At 37.3% G+C, this 19,244-nt stretch overlaps 3 protein-coding genes across 4 annotated transcripts; all 3 read left to right on the top strand.

The window, feature by feature from the left end:
• Positions 1–2,009: 2,009 nt before the first annotated feature.
• Positions 2,010–18,191, top strand: LOC111511063 (N-acylneuraminate-9-phosphatase). Of its 2 annotated transcripts, none has more exons than XM_023167068.2 (3): positions 2,010–2,628; positions 9,435–9,609; positions 17,651–18,191. In XM_023167068.2, exons 1-3 carry the CDS (start codon positions 2,548–2,550, stop codon positions 18,169–18,171), a joined length of 777 nt encoding a protein of 258 aa, XP_023022836.2. In that variant the 5' UTR covers positions 2,010–2,547; the 3' UTR covers positions 18,172–18,191. The 2 variants fall into 2 exon arrangements, with proteins under 2 accessions (XP_023022836.2, XP_074035794.1); XM_074179693.1 differs by lacking the exon at positions 2,010–2,628 and adding an exon at positions 7,211–7,232.
• Neurochondrin (neurochondrin) lies at positions 4,055–6,725 on the top strand. Its single transcript, XM_023167065.2, is given in 2 exon segments — positions 4,055–5,419; positions 5,422–6,725. Coding segments are annotated over 2 exon segments (2,193 nt in total). The 5' UTR covers positions 4,055–4,323; the 3' UTR covers positions 6,519–6,725.
• LOC111511062 (tRNA (cytidine(32)/guanosine(34)-2'-O)-methyltransferase) lies at positions 10,802–12,429 on the top strand. Its single transcript, XM_023167067.2, is given in 2 exon segments — positions 10,802–11,492; positions 11,495–12,429. Coding segments are annotated over 2 exon segments (1,356 nt in total). The 5' UTR covers positions 10,802–10,948; the 3' UTR covers positions 12,307–12,429.
• Positions 18,192–19,244: the final 1,053 nt, after the last annotated feature.

The raw sequence follows: 19,244 nt of genomic DNA on the forward strand, positions 1-19,244 counted from the left end.
AAAAAATAAAGATTTGCGATAGCTCTTATCGGACCTAGTGTCGTAAACACTTGAAAAAAATTGCTGCAGTCACTTCGCCAGCATTTATTCTCAAATAAAGTTCGTACAAAAATGAAAAATTGTATCATGTGTTATCTTTTTTTGGAATGAAACCCAAATTTTTGACTAATTATAATACTGTGTCAATTCAAGAACGTATCATTGGTTTCTTGACCAATTTTTCCATCATCTTTGCAATGACAGGAATTGGAGGAATATGATGTAGATTGGAACGGTTGTCCAAATCTCCTCCTTTATGAAGAAGAATAACCATATATAGAAGTTTTCAGGGAAGAGAGAAACAAGGCAGTTTCAAAAGAATAATTGATAATTACTACTAATATTTCTAGGGCTTTCATCATATCCATCTGCAATTTTGTTTTTTATATCATTCAGTGCACAAGCACTGCAGGAAAATCATCAAGGCACTCTAAGAGCAGTGCCTGTGTGGAAACCGCAGTCCGTCGCGTATTTCTGATATGTATCGCTCTTAGTGGAATCAATTGTGCCAAGTCACCTGAACACTTCCCGTGAAAGTACCTATCTATAGAAGAAAGACAAATCTCCAAATTTTGATTGGTTTCCGGGTTTTGCCGTGGTCTTCTTTGGTCAACTGAAACTCAGTAAACAGGAGAAGAGTACCTACTTCGAACACGCCACTGATGATGACTACCACAGTTGCAGTCGAAACGTTTGGAGATTATAACCAATGAAGACTACGGCAAAACCCGGAAGTCAATCAGAACACTGACGCCAGCCGTTAAAGCCTACATTCCTATATTTAGTTGTTGATAGATGGTTGATAGAGGAATGAACCAAAAGATTTACTATATAGGCAATTAAAACTCACCTAAATGGTTGGCTGCGGATTCTATTTCTATATAGGTATTACTCATTTCAATTTCTGAATCAGAATTTACTGACCAATATATTAACATATGACTGTCATGTTCAAAATAAAAAATCGGAGCACAGCAAACTACTTACCTACTTCTAAATTATATAAAATTCCACAGGATCTTATAGAAAGCGTGCGTGAAATAAATCCTTTAAGAAATACATGGGATTTGACGTACCGGTTGGTGCATGAAATTGTACTCATTTCCTTGTGAAGCACGGAAATAGAGAAAATAAAAAGAATCTACTTCACTAAATTCTATCATAACAGAGAAATTTTTGTTTTCATACACCGTCAAACGGTGTGAAATGGATCAAAATTTCGTATTTTTCCCGATATACCAAATAAAATGTAACAACCTATGTAGGACACGGCCTCACTATTTAGGTATATAATACATTATCTGTTTTGTCATTTTTTTTGCGCTTGAGAATTTCAACCGAGATGAATCGGAGCACATCCTTAAAATTGCATTAAAAAATTCTTTTCAAACTTTTGTAGAGGTGAAGCGGAACAAGAAAAACATTTTTATTTCAATTGCGAGGCTTTGTAATAATATAATATCACAGATTACATATACAATAAATCAACCAATTCACAAAAGATATCAATAATGTATACACATAATCTTTCTTCTTGATTCACTCCGTTCCCTTAGTTCAGACAGACATACAAGGGCTTTTAATTTATTATTTACTTATGTATTCATTTATTTGTATCCAAACAGACCTACTGGTCTAATTACATGGATAAATATACAAATATGTATAATATTACAAATATTTTTATTAATTTACAAGCCATAAACATGAAAAATAACGATAAAAGTAAAAATAAAAGTGAAAATAAAAGTAAAAGTGAACTTAACACTATGATTTTTACAATATTAGTATTTGAGTAATAATTATAATCAGTTAACAATACGATGATAATTTAATAATTTGTTTGATTATATTTTGAGTTATTGACCAATTCAGATCAATGAGTGTGTTATAATTTGCTAGTCGACACTACATAATATGTAGTGATGAAAGCTGATCTTTCTGCAGCTGTCAAAACGGGCACGACTCTTTCCACAATTCCTTCGAAACTGGGAATTTCAAATGCAATTTCTACATTTCATGTTCATTTGGTTTGGGCTAAGTATAATTTATTTATTTTACCTGGACTACTTCAAATGTACATATTGGAATCATTTTATTTTCATCCTTACTGTAGCGAAATATCCTAAATGTTTGCTTTTAGTGTTTTTCAATTGTGGACTACCAAAAGTGGTTACATACATATACTTTTGTTTTCATTATTTGGGGAGCCTAGAGATAACACAATAACACATTAGTCCTTGAACGAACCTTAATAAACAACAATATAAGATATAAGCCAGGTAGCGGAAAAATTCTGTAGTAGGTAGTAATTAGGCCACAGATTAGGCGATGACTCGGTCAAATATTGACCATCATCTTAACTGAATTCACCAAGGGAAGGGATGAACACTAAAACTTATTGTTTCAATCCAATATTAGTAACTTGGACTGTGGACTGTGAACTCACATACCAATCTGATTCAGTGCACGTGTTCAGTTAGTTTCGAAAGTAATAAACGCACAAAAATGCGCCCGAACGCTATATTTTTCGACATGGATAACACGATCATCCCCACTAGGAAAGCGGACTGTCAAACCATGCACGAGGTAGGCTTTTTCTTTTATTGTTATATAACAGACCGAAGTTTTGAGACATTTGAAAACGATCTCTCACGTCATTTTGAACATAGTGGAATTGTGGATTACGAATGAACATTCAACATCACGCGCATCTGGCGATCAGCTGTTGATGTTGATTCTTAATTTCTAATTCCTATATACACGTGCGCACCTGACGGAAAAGCGATGTTGCCGTGTTCACGTGAATATCCCTTGACATTAGCGGTAGAGAGGAGTGACTAAAGACGGCGTAATGATGCCAGTGCAAAAAAGCATGAACATCTGTCAATTGACATATTTCAAGCATTTAGGGCGTAGTAGAAATATAAATTGTGAATTGAGACTTTTCAAATCGTCAATTGACACTTTTCAAATCCGTCAATTGACACTTCAAATCTGTCAATTGACACTTAGAATCCGTCAATTTGCCACTTTTCTGATCTGTCAGGTGGCAGATTCAAAAGTGTCAATGCACACAACTCATCCGTTGAACTGTACGAGAACGTAGAAGGACCATACTAATTCCTTCATTGATATTTCCAAAATTTAACGCAGAAATTCCTACTTTGAATTCACAATATTGAAATATGTGAACAAGGTCAGCTTAAGTTGGGTAATTTTGCTTTATTTTTTCTACACTGGCATTATGACGCTTTTGTAGTGAACAGAGTGTAGCGGCTGATGACGTAAATAATATTTCTGTCAATTCTTGGTTACGCGTGTTATTTTTTATGATTCTTTTATAATGATGATAACAAGATAGAAATACATGACTGAATACATTGATGTTATACATTTTTTAAATATTGGAAAACTTAAAGACAAAAAAGTTATATTTTGGAAACTGCATACTATTGTCAATATTTCATACTTTCTCACATAAAAAAGATAAGAACATTTTACTAGTTCAAAATTTACAAGTACCGTAACTGTGTATGCCTTATAGATATAAGATAACAGTATAACGTTTAGACGAACGGATCACACATACATAATTATACTTTTTAGAGTATAAGTCAGAGTGACGAAAATCTTTTTCCATTAGAATTTAATGAGCTCTGTCAAAGAGTGCCTACTTTTACTGAATAACTTTTCCAATCCTTTGTATCTGGATGTACGTCGTCTTGATTTCAAACAGGTTGTATCCGGATATCTTTTTAAATTTGCCTGTATTTGGGTTACATCAGATAATATCCTTTGTGTTGGAGTTTCTCTAGTTTCCTTGTTTCTAGGAATGAGTATTTCAATTTCCATGATTTATATGATACTGTACTAAATAAATCGTCACTTACGAATTGCGATTTAAATCATTAACATGTTTAAAAATTGAAAAGCATCTGGCAATCGCGCACATAATTTAGATTTCCAGTTATCTTCTCAAGCGATCATCTGTCATACGTCATGTCATTTGACATGACATTTGTCAGAGAATTATATTGCGATGTTGTATATTTACAGCGCAAAGGAGTAAAACATCAGTTTCAATGACTGAGAAAAATCTAAAAATAAGTAAGTCGATACCGAGTCTGAGAAATTACCGTATTTAGAAACTCGCAGCGCCCGATACCAAAAATATCTTTCGAGACGAATGCACGCGGCGCGCCTCAGTCTCTCAATGATCATACACGAACTCACAAGAAAAACAGAATCAGTGGCCAGGGTCGTATTGCCGGTTCTTTCACCATGGGGGAAGTTTCTGACGCAGTGAAAAAGTGCTGTAACATTTTGAAGAATTCTTCCAGCGACACGGAAAAGTTCGCTGCTTTGTTTATGGTAACAAAATTAGTTAAAGGAAAGCATGCCACTCCTAATGCAAAAAAGGCCATATTCGAAGCTATCGGCTTCGATTTTCTACGAAGGCTTCTGCAAACCACCGACGTTCCTGTCGACTGCCCCCCTTCGATCTATAAATCGGTGGCACTGTCCATCATCACAGTTTTCTGCAACGAGGAAGAATTGGCCACCAAGAAAGAGATGCTAGAGTTTGTACCTGTATTCCTTGACATCGTAAAATCAGCTGATGATTCAGAAAACGACGACAGCCTCATGGCAATCGGAGAGGCCTACAACTGTCTCAGAGGCATAGCTGCTTATCCGCCAGGACAGCAAGCCCTAATCAACTCCAATGCTATTGACAAACTAAGTGAAATATACTCCCAGGGAAGCTTCCAATCGGACGAAGCGCTGAATATCATGGCTGTCCTAGTGGCCAAGCAAGGCGCCTCCTGGAAGAACAAGGATCCCAAAGCATATCATGCTCTAATGAACAAAATAGCTGTGGACTTTGAAACTGATCAGGACAAACGTAAGTTTGAAATTTGCGAGGTTCTCAATGCCCTGGTGTATAACTGCCCATCAAGAAAAGACTTGGCAGAATCTGCGGCTAGTGAAACGTGGCCCCAGAGTGTGTACAAAGGCCTCTGCGATATATTGCAGAGTAAAATTGGAGCTGCTCAACGGAACCCTGCTCTTATCCTCACGTCTAGCATGTTGGATCTGCTGGGCATTGATTGGATATTTTCCGATGAAGAAAAAGGGAAGCAGATATTTCTGGTGCTTATTCAACTAGCTGCTATTGAGATTCGCATGCAGCTGGATGGAAAAGGCCTGAAAGCACTAGCTCCCCAACAGAGTCTAATCAGTGCGTGCTATTTGATTCTGGAACTGTCTGTAGCCTTCATTGCAACTGATCAAATTGACTTGGATCAGAAAGAAAAGCAAACTCTGTACACAGGCCTCAAAGGAGCTTTTACTGCTATTGTAAACTTGCTATTGAAGGTTTTAAAGAAAAGAACAAACCTTCTGGTGAGGATAAATTATTTATTTGTGCGAGTATAAGGGTGCTGGTGGCATGGCTTGCTCAAGAAACCACAGCTATGCGCACTCAGGTGTACCAGCTTCTGCCTTTCATGTTGGAGCTTGCAAACGAAACATTTTATGCTGACCGAGCAAGGAGGATTGCAGAAAAAGCAGGGACCCCGCAAGAAGAAGACCCACTCAGCAACATCAACGTTCTCCGAGTAATGTTACCAGCGATGTGCCATTTAGCTGTCGAGGATGAAGCTAGGGCAATCATGTTGAAAAGCCATGAAGATCAGGTTCTGTTGGATGTGCTCGAGTTTCACTGGACAGTAGTGCACTATAAGAGACCTCCTGTCCCTAGGTCTGAACGCCTGAAGGTGCTCAATCAGCCCAAGCCAGAGCTCACTCCTGAAAAACTAGAGGAGATGAAAGACTCCAGAACAGCAATGATTAGTACTTGCAATGTATTGATGAATCTCACAGTGTTAGAACCCAAGTACGTCGAGGAATCAGAGGTGTTCAACAATTTACTCAAGTTTATTTTCGAGAACTTACCCGAACTGAAAGACATACCCGAAAATCTAGTGCTACACGGAAACTTAGCCATTCTTGGTTTACTCCTCTTGAAACAGTTGTCAAAGAAAGTGAAGAAGAATGACTTCTCCATTTGCCGCTACATCCAAGCAACGATACGTTTCTTGTGGGATGCCTACATCATCGACGAGTCAAACGATCCCACTGCTTTGGTTGTGGCGATGTCATACAAGGAGCACTGGATGGAAATCATGGAGCTCTGGTTCCTTGGAATGCAAACGTTGGCTTCCGTCATCTCGCAGATACCTTGGATTTCTGAATTTGCCATTGAAAGTGGATGGGCTGAGGGTATTGTCCAGCTGCTGAAAAAAGTCAAGATTGGTACTTTGCCGCCAAATATAAAATCAGCTTTTGAAGATTTCTTATGCCACTTAGTCGACGCAAACGAGAGTGTGATAGATGTTTTGAAGAAGGCAGAAGCTTTGAGGGTGTGTAGAAATCACAGACTGATGGAATTGGGCAAAAAATTGTTTGGTGATTAGGTTTTCAACAATTATCCAATTCATGCTCGACTGTAACCTTCTTTTAAGGAAAAATGTACAGCCATTTTTTTTTCATGTTTTTTCATGCACCGAGATTTGAAAGACTTGTAAAGGCATTTGTTTCAATATGGATTGAAGGTTTCATACTGATTTTTATACAAGCTTATATTGGTTAGGAGATAGTTTTAAATAAAGGTATTTGTTACTTTCTCTTGTTTAATTTGGATCATGTATCAAATATCAAGCTGTCTGGTAGTTTCTCAATAATCTCCAAAAATAAATCTTGTGAACACCCACACATTGATGTTATTTTTAGAAGATAACTTGAAACTAAGTAAACAACTGTTGGGAATTTATTTCTTTGTAAGTAAATTTCTGCCAGGTTCTTATTGATTTTTTTTGCATCTGAATTTTTTTAAATCCTTGCAGGTATTGATATGAAGTTGTATTATTATTACTGGAATTAGCTGCATATGAAATTAGGACTGCATATGAACAATACACTTATTTTAGCAAAACAGTAAATTCTATACTTGTTACTTTGTAGTGAAGCAAGAGCATGATTTAAAAAATGTGTTGTTCATATTGGACAATAATATATCATTCAATGCTGGTTTTAACGATTTATGTAGGAGGAGGGATACAAAATTATCTACTTGACTAGTACTATCTCATCAGTGGATAGAGATTAAACTTCTTTGGCATAGAACTAAGGTAACGAAATTACTTTTCCCTCATGCAACAGGTGAAATCAATACTCTCAATGCATTTTCCGCCACCAGATATGGTTTTATTTTTTTCAAAAACTGACACATTTCTATTTCATGATCATTACATTACTAATAATTGACTATGTCATTAGGAAAGAGTGAAAATGTTGTCTCCTGATGATGACAATTTGTATGTGGAAATATTGTTTTTTGCAGTATCCGAACATTCTACCATTGTATATAGTACAAAGATTCTACGTATTTGATTCTAATAATAATTTTCAGTCTTTCGAAACACTGAAGAATAAGTCTGATTAAATTATAATATAATTGGAACCGTTGATATATCATACCTGAAAATTGTGGTAAATCATAAACCGCGAAATTTACAAAAGTTGAAGATACGAGACCTTTGGTCTTATTGGTATATCCTATCCAAAGAATACAAAGCCCATAGAAGCTCAGAAGCAGTGCTGCCGCATGGTCAATTCAAAAAGTACCGAAATTTACAAAAAAATAGTACCCAAAATGTACTGCGCAAGACTGGGCATGGCACCTGCGCATAAGTCATTTCAGACCAAATGCCAGTAATGCCAAACGTGTAATAATGTTATCCATTTAAATTCGAAAAATATATGGAGTAAAAAATTTGCTGGAAACTAAGAAATGTTCCTTAAGAGAAAGATCATAATCAGAACATTTGATGAAAAGGTGTCTTTTTCCTTCTTTAAATTGCTCTTTCACGATTGCAAATGTGTTTTGTTTTAATTAGGTTTCTGTCACAATAGAATGAACAATACTAAAGACGTTTTCAAATAGCTAGATTCGGGAATTTATTTTTACCTGTCCATATTCCTATTTATTTTGACAAAACAATAAAACCAATTTCTCAAGGTGAGGTGTGAGGTTAGAAGTTGAAAATGCTGTTCTGCTGACTGACTGACAGATGACAGAACCACAGTTCACAGGCACAATACAGAACACAGGATAAAATAATGCAGAGTTATGATGATAGCTCGCAATTTTGACACAAGTACGGTATTTGCTGATCTGGAACTTGAAACACGGAATTGCATTGTTGCCACACATATTGTTGTTATTTTTTACTGTACTCGATGGGAGTCAACGTGAAAATGTAAAAAATTGGGATTATAGTAAATAGTACCGAATAGTCTACATATTGATCCTGGTAGTATCTTCGTATCAAAATCATGGAATAGTACCGAATGCGGTACAATAGTACCTTAACGGCAGCACTGCTCAGAAGTGGCATTTTGTGTCACCTAAAATTTTTAGTACTCACCCTGACCACCAGAGAGCAATGGCAGTATTTAATGTAATTACATTACCCTCAGAACTGAGAAGCAATCGCTGACAAACCAGTCGGCTGCTTAATTTTATTCAATTTTGGTGTACATCCCGACTTCTATTTGATCCGGCCGACTGGTTGTCAGCGACTGCAAACTACCAAATTCTGTTGATACTCACATTGAATACTGACATCGTACTGCCATCGTCCATTGGAGTTCATTAGCCAAGACAAAATCTCAATGATAACGAAAGTACCAAATTGTAGTTTTTGGATGCGATTGTATCAACTTATCTCGAGAACGGTTTTGTCAAATATAATCATCTTCAAGGAGATTTCACAGAGTTCTCTTTTTATCACGCGCTATATTTTTTTGACCAATGGAAAACTGTTCTTAGCTTACTTTTAGATAAATATAAGTTTCTAATTGGTCCAATGAATTGTAACCCTCGATAGACAAAGCTCACGTACCGATGTTCTTGCATGGAGAAATATTGTTGTCCATTATTTTACGTTAGACCTTCATATTTTTTATAGCTCTCTCTTGGAAAATGTATGAATAATCTCATTTAAATATGTTTCAACTACAGTTTCGCCCTATGATATTTTGCAATGAAAATGGTTGTATATATTATCACATTCTAAACAATATACTTTATTATTGACAGTGTATGGGAGCGCTAGTTTGAAATGTGGATAGTCTACAATAAGTTCCCAATTCACTACAAGTGATAAACAATTTTATCGTTCAGAACCTGACACGTTATACAAATGTTTTCGATACCTTAGGCATTGTAGGTCGTCTTCTTCAGGTGGCATATGAAAAAGCTATAACCAATTTTCAATATTCAAGTTTCTTATTACCGTAATTTTATTATATACTGTATTTTTTTTTAGCTCGCCAATATTCTTTTTCATAAATATCGGATCCCAGAGGAAGAGGGAAAAATTGTATGTTTTGGTTATCTACATAAGTTCAGAGAATGTCCTGAAAATCTTTCAATGGATCTGGATACATGGAGACAATCCTTATGGGCAGAAGCTCTTGGCGAAAATTTTAAACATCTATCAGGTAAGTTCGTAGTTATTTGTTTTGTTTCTTACGACGATTAGAGCGCTGATATTGTTTATTTCAAACAATATTACGGCCGGAGATAACTGTGTGAAAGCTATAAAATCTTGCTACTTGTCCTTGAAGGTAGACAAACAATTGAGAGAAACCAAGCCATCCCACTAATAATAATAATAATATTACCAGATACCAGCATCGTAGTTGATGCGTTCGGGACAACGGGAATAACAACTTGAGCACCAAATCGGTCACTGCGACCGTTACCACATCGCCTTTGATAATGTTCACCGCAGTAGTGACTAAACGTCAGACATAAAAACATGCAGACCACGGCCAAAAAAACTGGAGAAAAAGCTTTCACATTGTTCATTTATTTGAATCGTGTTAGGAATCACACGTTAAAAGGTAAGACCTCGTTAGTCCTTAACTCGCACCAGTTTCTCAACTTCTGAGAGTTGTCGTTCGTATGGGGGCGGCAACTGATTAACGGAAAAACAGATTTTTTTTTAACACAAACTGTTAATACCTTTTAACGCGTTATTCGTAGCACGAAATACAATTGAATAAATAAATTCATCATATAGATACGACGTCCATTGGAAACATTAGAAGTGAATCAAACGGTAAAACAAAAATAAAGTTATGTCGTCTTTTACAAATCTTTGTGGTTCATTGTGTTTTACGTTTGCGAAAATCAAACCATATGTTCCACATTAGAAATCAATATTGCTAGACATGAATTCAGTAATTCAGTTGAGTCAACGAAATGAACAATCAACATGACCATTGAAACTGAAGACAAATAAACAGAGCTACCAATTCAGAAAAAAAGTACTATAAAAGATCTGTTGTGCTGGCGAGCTTAGTTGATTTTTCAAGTTTCCATTGGAAAACATGTGTTTTTGAGAATATGTTAAAAGCATGGATAATATTTTTTTGTGAGGAATATTCTGTATGTCAAAATTTTAATATCTGTTTTGGATATAGGGCATGATTATATTAATATATATAGGCATTATAATAATACAATTTTATTACTGTGGCAAACACAGACTACCTACCTGTAACAAAATTGAAATTTCACTCATGAAATTTAATTATCCTAGTATTAAAAAACCTTGAGAAAGAAATCGGGTTACAGAACAGGGTGTTCTGTGACAGAACTGTCAATAAGTTCACACACAAAACGTATAATTCCATGTTTGTTTCTAGACATTAGTAACTTTGGTTTATTTTATTCACCAAAAGAAAAAGACCCAAATTTCTTCTTGATTTCGATTTCTGACTCTGACCTGTTTTTTGTTTAAAGTGGTTAAGGAATCGAGTTGAATTTTCCAAAATGGGTAGGGTATCGAGGGACAAACGTGATATATATTACAGAAAAGCAAAGGAACAAGGGTGGCGAGCCAGGAGTGCCTTTAAACTTTTACAAATCGATGAAAAATTCAATATTTTCGAAGGAGTTACCAAAGCTGTGGATCTGTGTGCAGCACCCGGTTCATGGAGTCAAGTACTATCAAGAAAGCTATATCTAGGAGAAACCACCGTTATAAGAGAAACATGCTGCCTGTTCTATAATGAAATGGAGCTGTCTCAGCAGAAAAATGAAAAATCAGAGGAGTGTGAAACGCATAAAAATGAGAATGTGAAGTTGGTGGCAGTAGATTTACAGCCCATGTCTCCACTGCCAGGTGTTATTCAAATCCAGGGTGATATTACCAAATATTCAACAGCCCAAGAGATAATAAGTCATTTCGAAGGTGACAAGGCTGATTTAGTTGTGTGCGACGGGGCCCCCGATGTCACTGGTTTGCACAGCATGGATATTTATATTCAAGCCCAGCTACTTCTAGGAGCGTTGCATATCTGTTGTAATGTTTTGAAACCGGCGGTACATTCGTTGCCAAAATATTTCGAGGCAAAGACAATGATTTACTCACCAATCAGCTATTAGCATTGTTCAAAGAAGTACATGTCGCTAAGCCAAGCAGTTCGAGAAATTCAAGTATCGAGGCTTTCGTTGTGTGTCAGAACTACTCCCCACCTGATGGATTCGATCCCAAACTCATGACTCCCTATTTGGATGTTTCTAACAAGGATTTCAACTCCCTCACAGGAATCAATAGGGTCATTATACCATTTGTTGTTTGTGGAGATGTCAGCGCTTATGACTCTGATACAACGTATCCTCTGAATTTGCCAGGCGAGGGTCCGTACAAGTTCAGGCCCCCAGTTCAACCTCCTATTGCCCCACCATATTCTTTCCAGAACAACATAGAGCAGAATGAGTTAGACGAATATTTGAAAAAAATGGATGAAGCTGTTAGAAGAGTCGGCTTAGGAAGCACCCTGTATCCCAGTGATGTGCAAACTTTAGGTGCATCAAGTTTAGATGGGGAGGCCTCAAGTTCAAGCCGTTCCTCCGTGGAGGATGACGAACATCAATTTCAAGAGGAGGAATTGACGAAAGTGGAGAGTATTCTAGATCACGGCCCATATTTTGATTTGCTGCAGAAAACTACCAAGTTGAAAGTGGAATCAAATAAGAAAGCAGAGGCGGAGACTTCTCAAGGAGAGAGCGGGCTTCAGTTTTTATATGAGGATGAATATACAGATCCTGAATTGATCAGGGAATGTCTGGAGAGGATGAAGGGTGCTGGAAATTCATCAACTTGTACTTGTAATTATTTTGATTAGGGACCAACAATTTTAATTTGTGATTTTCTGTAATATTTAAGTGACTAGTGTTTGTATTTACTTCTTGATGTATATTATGAGATTTTAAGAAAGGTGTTTGGTCTATTAGCTATTTTGAAGAGAGATATGTGTTTGATTCATACTATGACATGGGTTTATACAGATAATCATTCTTAAATTTTCTTAGCATTAATAATAAGTTCTGATTTCATTTTATGCTCGGGTTGTTTGGCTCGGTGTTTTTTTGCTACCCTCATCATTAACGTTTTGTGGCCACTGTTTGATGTTTTAGTTCACACTCAAAATGGACACATTTTGGACACATTCACCATGTAAAATATTTTGTCAAAAACTGATAATACACGGTACTCTTGATGACAAAATATCGAAAAGATCCATTCAATTTCAGAATTCTATTCATAGGAGTTACAACTCCAGTGACAATGTCAAGTTGTTACTTTAATGTTGGTTATATTTGGGATTTTAACATAATGGTCAATAAATTAATTATCTGAGCAAAATACGCACGACAGACTTCGATTCTTGCACCATCTATTAATATGTTCACAAAGTAGGGTTGATGTCATTTCTCGCATCGAGAGTTTTTTGACCAAACAAAAGCGAAAAACCAGGGAATCTATGATTCTTGTTCACATTGGATAAAATACGCGTTTTGTGTCGCCAACTTGATCTATTCCCGTGAAGGGCGGCACTGATGTCTAAGGACTTCATGCCGTCACCAATTCAGTCATGAACCCATTGGTTCCTCTCAAGACCAACAATCAGCCAAAAGGGTAGGGGAGCTGGTCTCCAAACCTGGATGAAATCACGATGACATTCTGGCCAACTTGATCTTAGCTTTAAACTTGTATTTACGTCTCTTAGACGTATCTAACAGCGCCCGTACACGAGCCACATTTTGCGGTCGGATCGACCACACAATTGCAGTCGCGTTCCAGCGAACTCAAGCCGCCCATAAGAAATACTGTACTACACGTACACGGGCCCACGGGCGTTCACAAAAGTCAAAACGGGCGTCTGCAGTCAACTTGCTGCTGATCTCAGCCGAGATGTCATCGCGGTATCCGCCGTACACTAACCACAAACTTGTTGTCGTACCCAATAGCGTACACCGTTGTGTACTTTTTCTCATATTGGTCTCACAGCATTCAATTTTTGATGTCAGTTGCCTCAACTGCAAGTGTGGTTTATATGACCGCAAGTCGACCACAAAAATGTGGTTAGGTCAACCGCGAAGTGCAGTCTACGTGGCCACATTGTTGTGGTTGCCTCAACTATATGTGGTCCGTGTATGGCCGGACTGAGTTCGTGAATTGCCTTGCATGCTCTGATAATCTCTGCTGGTGGTATGATTGCGAGTCTTCTCTACAGCCAATAATATTACCTTGACAGTTGGTTTACGGAAGTACTTATTACCTTCTTCAAAAAGAAGACAACTGCATGTTTATATAAGAGACGATACGATCAGAATCTTAAAAATGGAACTCCACATCTGGAGGTGTTGTTGACATAGTACCAAACGACCCCATTAAATGCACTTTACCTACTGACACAAATGGACGGTTACCAATGCTATTTTAAGTAAATGAACTTTCCAGATTGTTGGTTGATTTTTTATTGATTTTACGAGCCACCATACTAGAATGTCACGTCAAATTTCTCGAACCAATTTGTCAAATTGACAGTAGGTATACCTAAATCATCATTTCTCATCCAAAATTCCAGTATTTCCATTATTCATCCTAAATGAGGCTCAAAGTGAAACCTCTAGATGGAGAAGAAAAAGTCATACAAGTGGAAGAAACTGATACACTATCGGACTTGAAGAAAAAAGTTGAAACAGAATTCGAAAACTACCCAGCCAGTCAACAGAGATTGTCGTACCGAGGAAAGTTTCTGAAAAATAACAACAAAACTCTGAGCTACTACAGATTGAAAAACGGCTGCTCTTTGGATTTAGTTAAAGCTCTACGTAGTGGTTGAGAGAAAATGACACCGCGTTGAATCGAAGATGGATGCAACTTGGGTCTACATAATGATTTTATATATCTGGTACTACCTTTTCAAGCGAAACACGGGTCCATATACTGATTATTTGGATAAATAGATATATTACATATAATTGTTACTCCGTATTATTCTATGGGACATAAATAAAAATATCTGCATATGCCATCAAATCTTTCAAATCTCGCGTAACTGAACGACACATTGGACAATTTGGGCTAGAATTGCCCGATATTTGGTGGAAGTATAAAAAACCTAAAATTCAATGAAATATGACATTCCTACAGCGACAGACAGCAGCGTATGTATATTAAAAACAATCTAGTTTAAAATAAATTTGACAAAAAAATAATTCATTTATAAATACCGCTCAGCAAACGCAAGAAAGAGATGTTCATGTTCCATCTGTTGCAAATTTTCCTCACAGACCAATCGGAGCACGGAAACCTATTTTCAACAATTGACAGTTACGATTGTTTACAATTCTCAGAGTAATGATATAAATAAGATGTCTTTCTGTCCTTGTTTCTGAAGCCAAATTACTTTGTTACGACAGTCATCCAACTAACAGAAATAAATAATACCGGTATTTCGTCGTTTTTGGAAGTTATTTTGCTGATTGAGTGCTTATTGACTGATATAATTAATTTGTAGTGCAAAAAGTAATTTTGAAGATGGTGAAAATCTGCGTTGTTTGTGGATTTTCGCAATCCTTACATGTTGATGTAACATTTCACAGATAAACAACAAATGGAGCATGGGCGTAACCCAGAATTTTCGATCGAATTAATAGTTGATAGTTATTAGAATTTTCGTAACATATTTTCCGCACGCCCCTGGTCCAGTCCAGAGGATTATGTAAACAAATCCCTCAGTCCCCTTGTCCACATTTTACTGTGAGAGAGATGGAAATCCTGGTTGTCTACAAATCTGTTGTGTTTATATACGGAGGGCAACTCTACTTATTTTTTATTACTCGAGTTCGAATTCTGTCAGTTTTTGACGTTATGGGTAGTAGCTTTTTCGCATACACCTGCGACAAAAAAAAAGAAAAAGTTTAATGGAGTCAAATCGGACGATATCGGTGGCCAATTCACATCACCTCCACGTGAGATGACCATGCCCTCAAATCTCTCGTGCAGGATATACAATGTGGCATGAACTGTGAGGCATGTGTCGATAAACCACATGTTATTGGTGTCCAGATCATCTAATTCAGGCCAAAAAAGTTAGTAATCATCGACATATAGTGCTCGCCGTTGACAGTGATGGCTTGGCCAACGTCGTTCGCAAGAAATTTGGACCGATGACGTCGCCAGCCCAAGATCCATACCAAACAGTGACTTTTTGGGATGCATTGGACGCTCTTGGATCTCACGTGGATTGGTATCTTCCCAAATTCCTGGGTCAGTTAGATTTGGTACGGGTGCAGACCCAAGTCACGACACAAAATTTGCGACACGAAATCGGTTGCCCAGGATTCTCCTGCTTGTATAAATAAATTTATCGAATCCCGGAACAAAAATTAGAATTTCCATCATTCCACTAGTAGTTTAGAGATAATTGCTGACTTGATGCTTCACTTATCAATACGTATAATCATCTCTTACAAATAGTAGATCAAGAATAGTGAAATTTACTATACATATTGAAAAGAAAATAGAATTGAGTTCATAAATCTTTTGTTTTTAAGGGAATCAATACTCATTTAATTTCACTCTCAAGTCACGTGACAATTATCACCAAACAAAATGCACGACGTCACTTGCTCCAAACGTCATCGCTGTCAAAATCTACTTTGTTTGATTAGCACAATTTTATAATGATATCCTTGCAATTTCTTCAAATCCACTTAATAATCAATTTGATGACAAAAGTGCGGTGGAAATCTGTTATTAATTTTTTCATCCCGACAAAAATGAGAAATCTCATAATTTTTATACAAGTAATCAATTTTCACTGTGTATCGATTACAACACAGTAAAATTGTCTGAGCCCCAGAAATGTCGAAAAACAAATGTTTGGCAGTAAAATCCAAATACATAACTTTTTCGCTACCATAATTATTATTAGATTGAAGACTTGGTTTTCCTTTAAAGTGAAACCTCAAATTACATAAGCCAGTGTAGATACTCAGAGCTTAGACAATACTGTATAGCTGAACACAGAAATACTGAATATCGGAGAAAAGAACCGATCATACCGTCACACCTTTCAAATTCCACAATGCCAATTTTGACATTTTCCCGTCACACAGTTCATCGCCATCATTATGACATTTTCATAGTATCACTTCAGTTCAGACAAAATTCGAAATTCCAGTTTTCCTTCCCATTCAATGTTAGTGAAGGTGGTGACGTTAACCGGAGATGAACGTATGATTGATGTAGAACCGTCTGACAGAATTTTGATAATCAAGGAAAAATTGGAGGAAAAAGAAGGCATCCCACCCGAACAGCAGAGACTCATATATCAGGGAAAGCAGTTGAAAGACGACAAGACAGTGAACAGCTACAAGCTAAAAGGCGGCACGGTTCTGCATTTGGTTGTGGCCTTGAGAGGAGGTCTGCAAAATGAAGAGGAATCATGAAACTAACCACTGACACTTTTTTAACTATCCGGTGCTGTGTATTTTTAAAGAGTGTTCTCAAATACTTGAAATGATTTAAACTTGAAAAAATCAGCATTGTTTAAATAAATTCAAGGAGAGTGCCAAATATTTCTGATTCCGTCATGTTTTTATTCAAAACATCAAACATTCTTCTTTTAAATTGTTTTTTGTGAGCAAAAGGTAAATTTCCAACCGTGACTTTTGGATTAACCTGCGCACAGATGGGGTAAACTTTTGGATAGGCTGATTTATCAATTAATTCGTTTTCTAGTGACACACCTCCAGTGACACGTGTTGAAATCATTTAAAAATAATCAACACGTGGAAAGCACACCCTCAAACAATGAGATAGTCTTCTTGTATGATCAGTCCCAGTGTTCTGCCTTATTTCTTCATAAATGCAGTGTTGCAAATTATCCCTGACCAATAACGCTGACCGCCGCTGGCCTTCACTGATTGACTGTGACTTGGCCAAGGTCGCGCTCGTCATTTGTATTCTCGATCCTTCTAGGGCAGTTTCGAGAATAACTGTATCGGCTTCCCAAGCCTTCCATCTAGATATATAAGCAATACCAACAGGCAGAGTCTACTTCGGGAGGTCGAACCCACCGGGAACAGCAGCAAGATATTTCGAGTCCGCGCAATGTCAACTCCTTCCCTATGTTTTATCCCAACAAATATACAAATTATTTGAAATTGTTTCAGAGGCGGTGTATAAGGAATGGATCGAACTGCGATACAAAATTTTGGTCGTGGATCCAGATGTCAGAGATATGCTCGTGGATCTCCGAAAGGTTTACAACTTGGCGCTGATCACCAACGGAACTTCTCGAGCACAATGGGAAAAGGTGAATAAGCTCAACCTCGCTCTCCTCTTCGACCTCATCATCGTATCCGGAGACTATCCTTGGGAAAAACCGGATCCGAACATTTTCCTAGATGCCTGTCGAAGACTTTGGGTTGCTCCCCGACAGGTGATCATGATTGGCGATAAATTGGAGACCGATATCTTAGGAGCGGTGCAGTCCAATCTGGGAGGCTCCATTTGGACTCCTCGAGAAGACAGCCCGGCCAGGGAGCCAGAGGACCCCGAACCATCTGCGGTAGTCCGCGATATGAGTGATCTTCAATATGCGATATGTCGTGTTGAAGAGAAACTGAATGCTGAAATGCAATGCCCGAATTCGAATGAATTGTTGAATGCTGTAAAATATTTAGGGAGTTGAGAATATACCACTCTTCAGTATGAAGTGTTCTCATTTCTTGCAAATACCAACCCTGCATCTCAAAAATATGAAGAAATAAAGCAACCCTTGCCTTGCTCGTAATATTTCTTCAATATATTTGTCTCGGAAACAAATCCATTTGGAAAAACGTTCTCGGGGAGTTTATTCCACATAAACGGAGTTCTCCAAATGAAAGAGTTCTTGAACAGTGAAGTTCGAGGTGTACTGAGTTGAACAGTTTATCCTTAATTCTCTGATTGTGAATCTTTGTTTTCATTTATTCTAAGTTTGCAGCTGTTGCGAGCATTAACAAGCCTAGCTCAGTTTTCGGCAATAGGATTTTTGCACCATTGCCGGTAGGCGAGATTTTTGGAGGCGACAGCTTGCTCGCAATTTTTGTTGAACCAAGGTTTACCGTTAGAAGTTCGTTTCATTAAAAAAGGAATATATGCATCCATGGATGATAGAATGACTTCAAAAGCACAAGTTGATGGATCATTAAGCTGAAACAAACATCTAGCCAGGGGGAATTTCGGAAATGGTCTTGAAGATCCTCACACTCAGCTGATCTGTAATGTCAAACATTGCGTGACTCAGATTGTTCCCCAACATTTATTGGTAATTCACTCAACACTGAAATGAGCGTGTGGTCAGAAGATCCCAAAGGAGACCTTACGTTGACTGTGTGAATCTCTGGATTGGTTGTTAGGTATAGATCCAGAAGATTAGCATATTCTCCATCACAGTCAGGAATCCTGGTTGGCTCATCAATCTGAGTAAGTCCGCTGCTTATTGCAAAAGCCTGAGCTTCGCGACCTTGATCGTCGTTGATATTTGAAAATTTGTGACATTTGATATTGTGGACATTGAAGTCACCGAATATGGAAATTTCGGAACTGGGATGGTTGATTTGCAGAAAGTCAATGGTGTTTGCAAGTGAAGAGAATAGTGCTCCATATTGTGTATCACATGGTGGTTGATAAACACAGCATATGAAATTAGTTAGTGATACATACATTGATTATGACCTGAATAAAAAATATAATCAAACATTCCTGAAAGAATTTGATTTT

Source organism: Leptinotarsa decemlineata, unplaced genomic scaffold (assembly GCF_025532065.1).
Source record: "Leptinotarsa decemlineata unplaced genomic scaffold, Ldec_3_MD MMD2_tig00026282_RagTag_RagTag, whole genome shotgun sequence".
Lineage (NCBI taxonomy): Eukaryota > Metazoa > Arthropoda > Insecta > Coleoptera > Chrysomelidae > Leptinotarsa > Leptinotarsa decemlineata.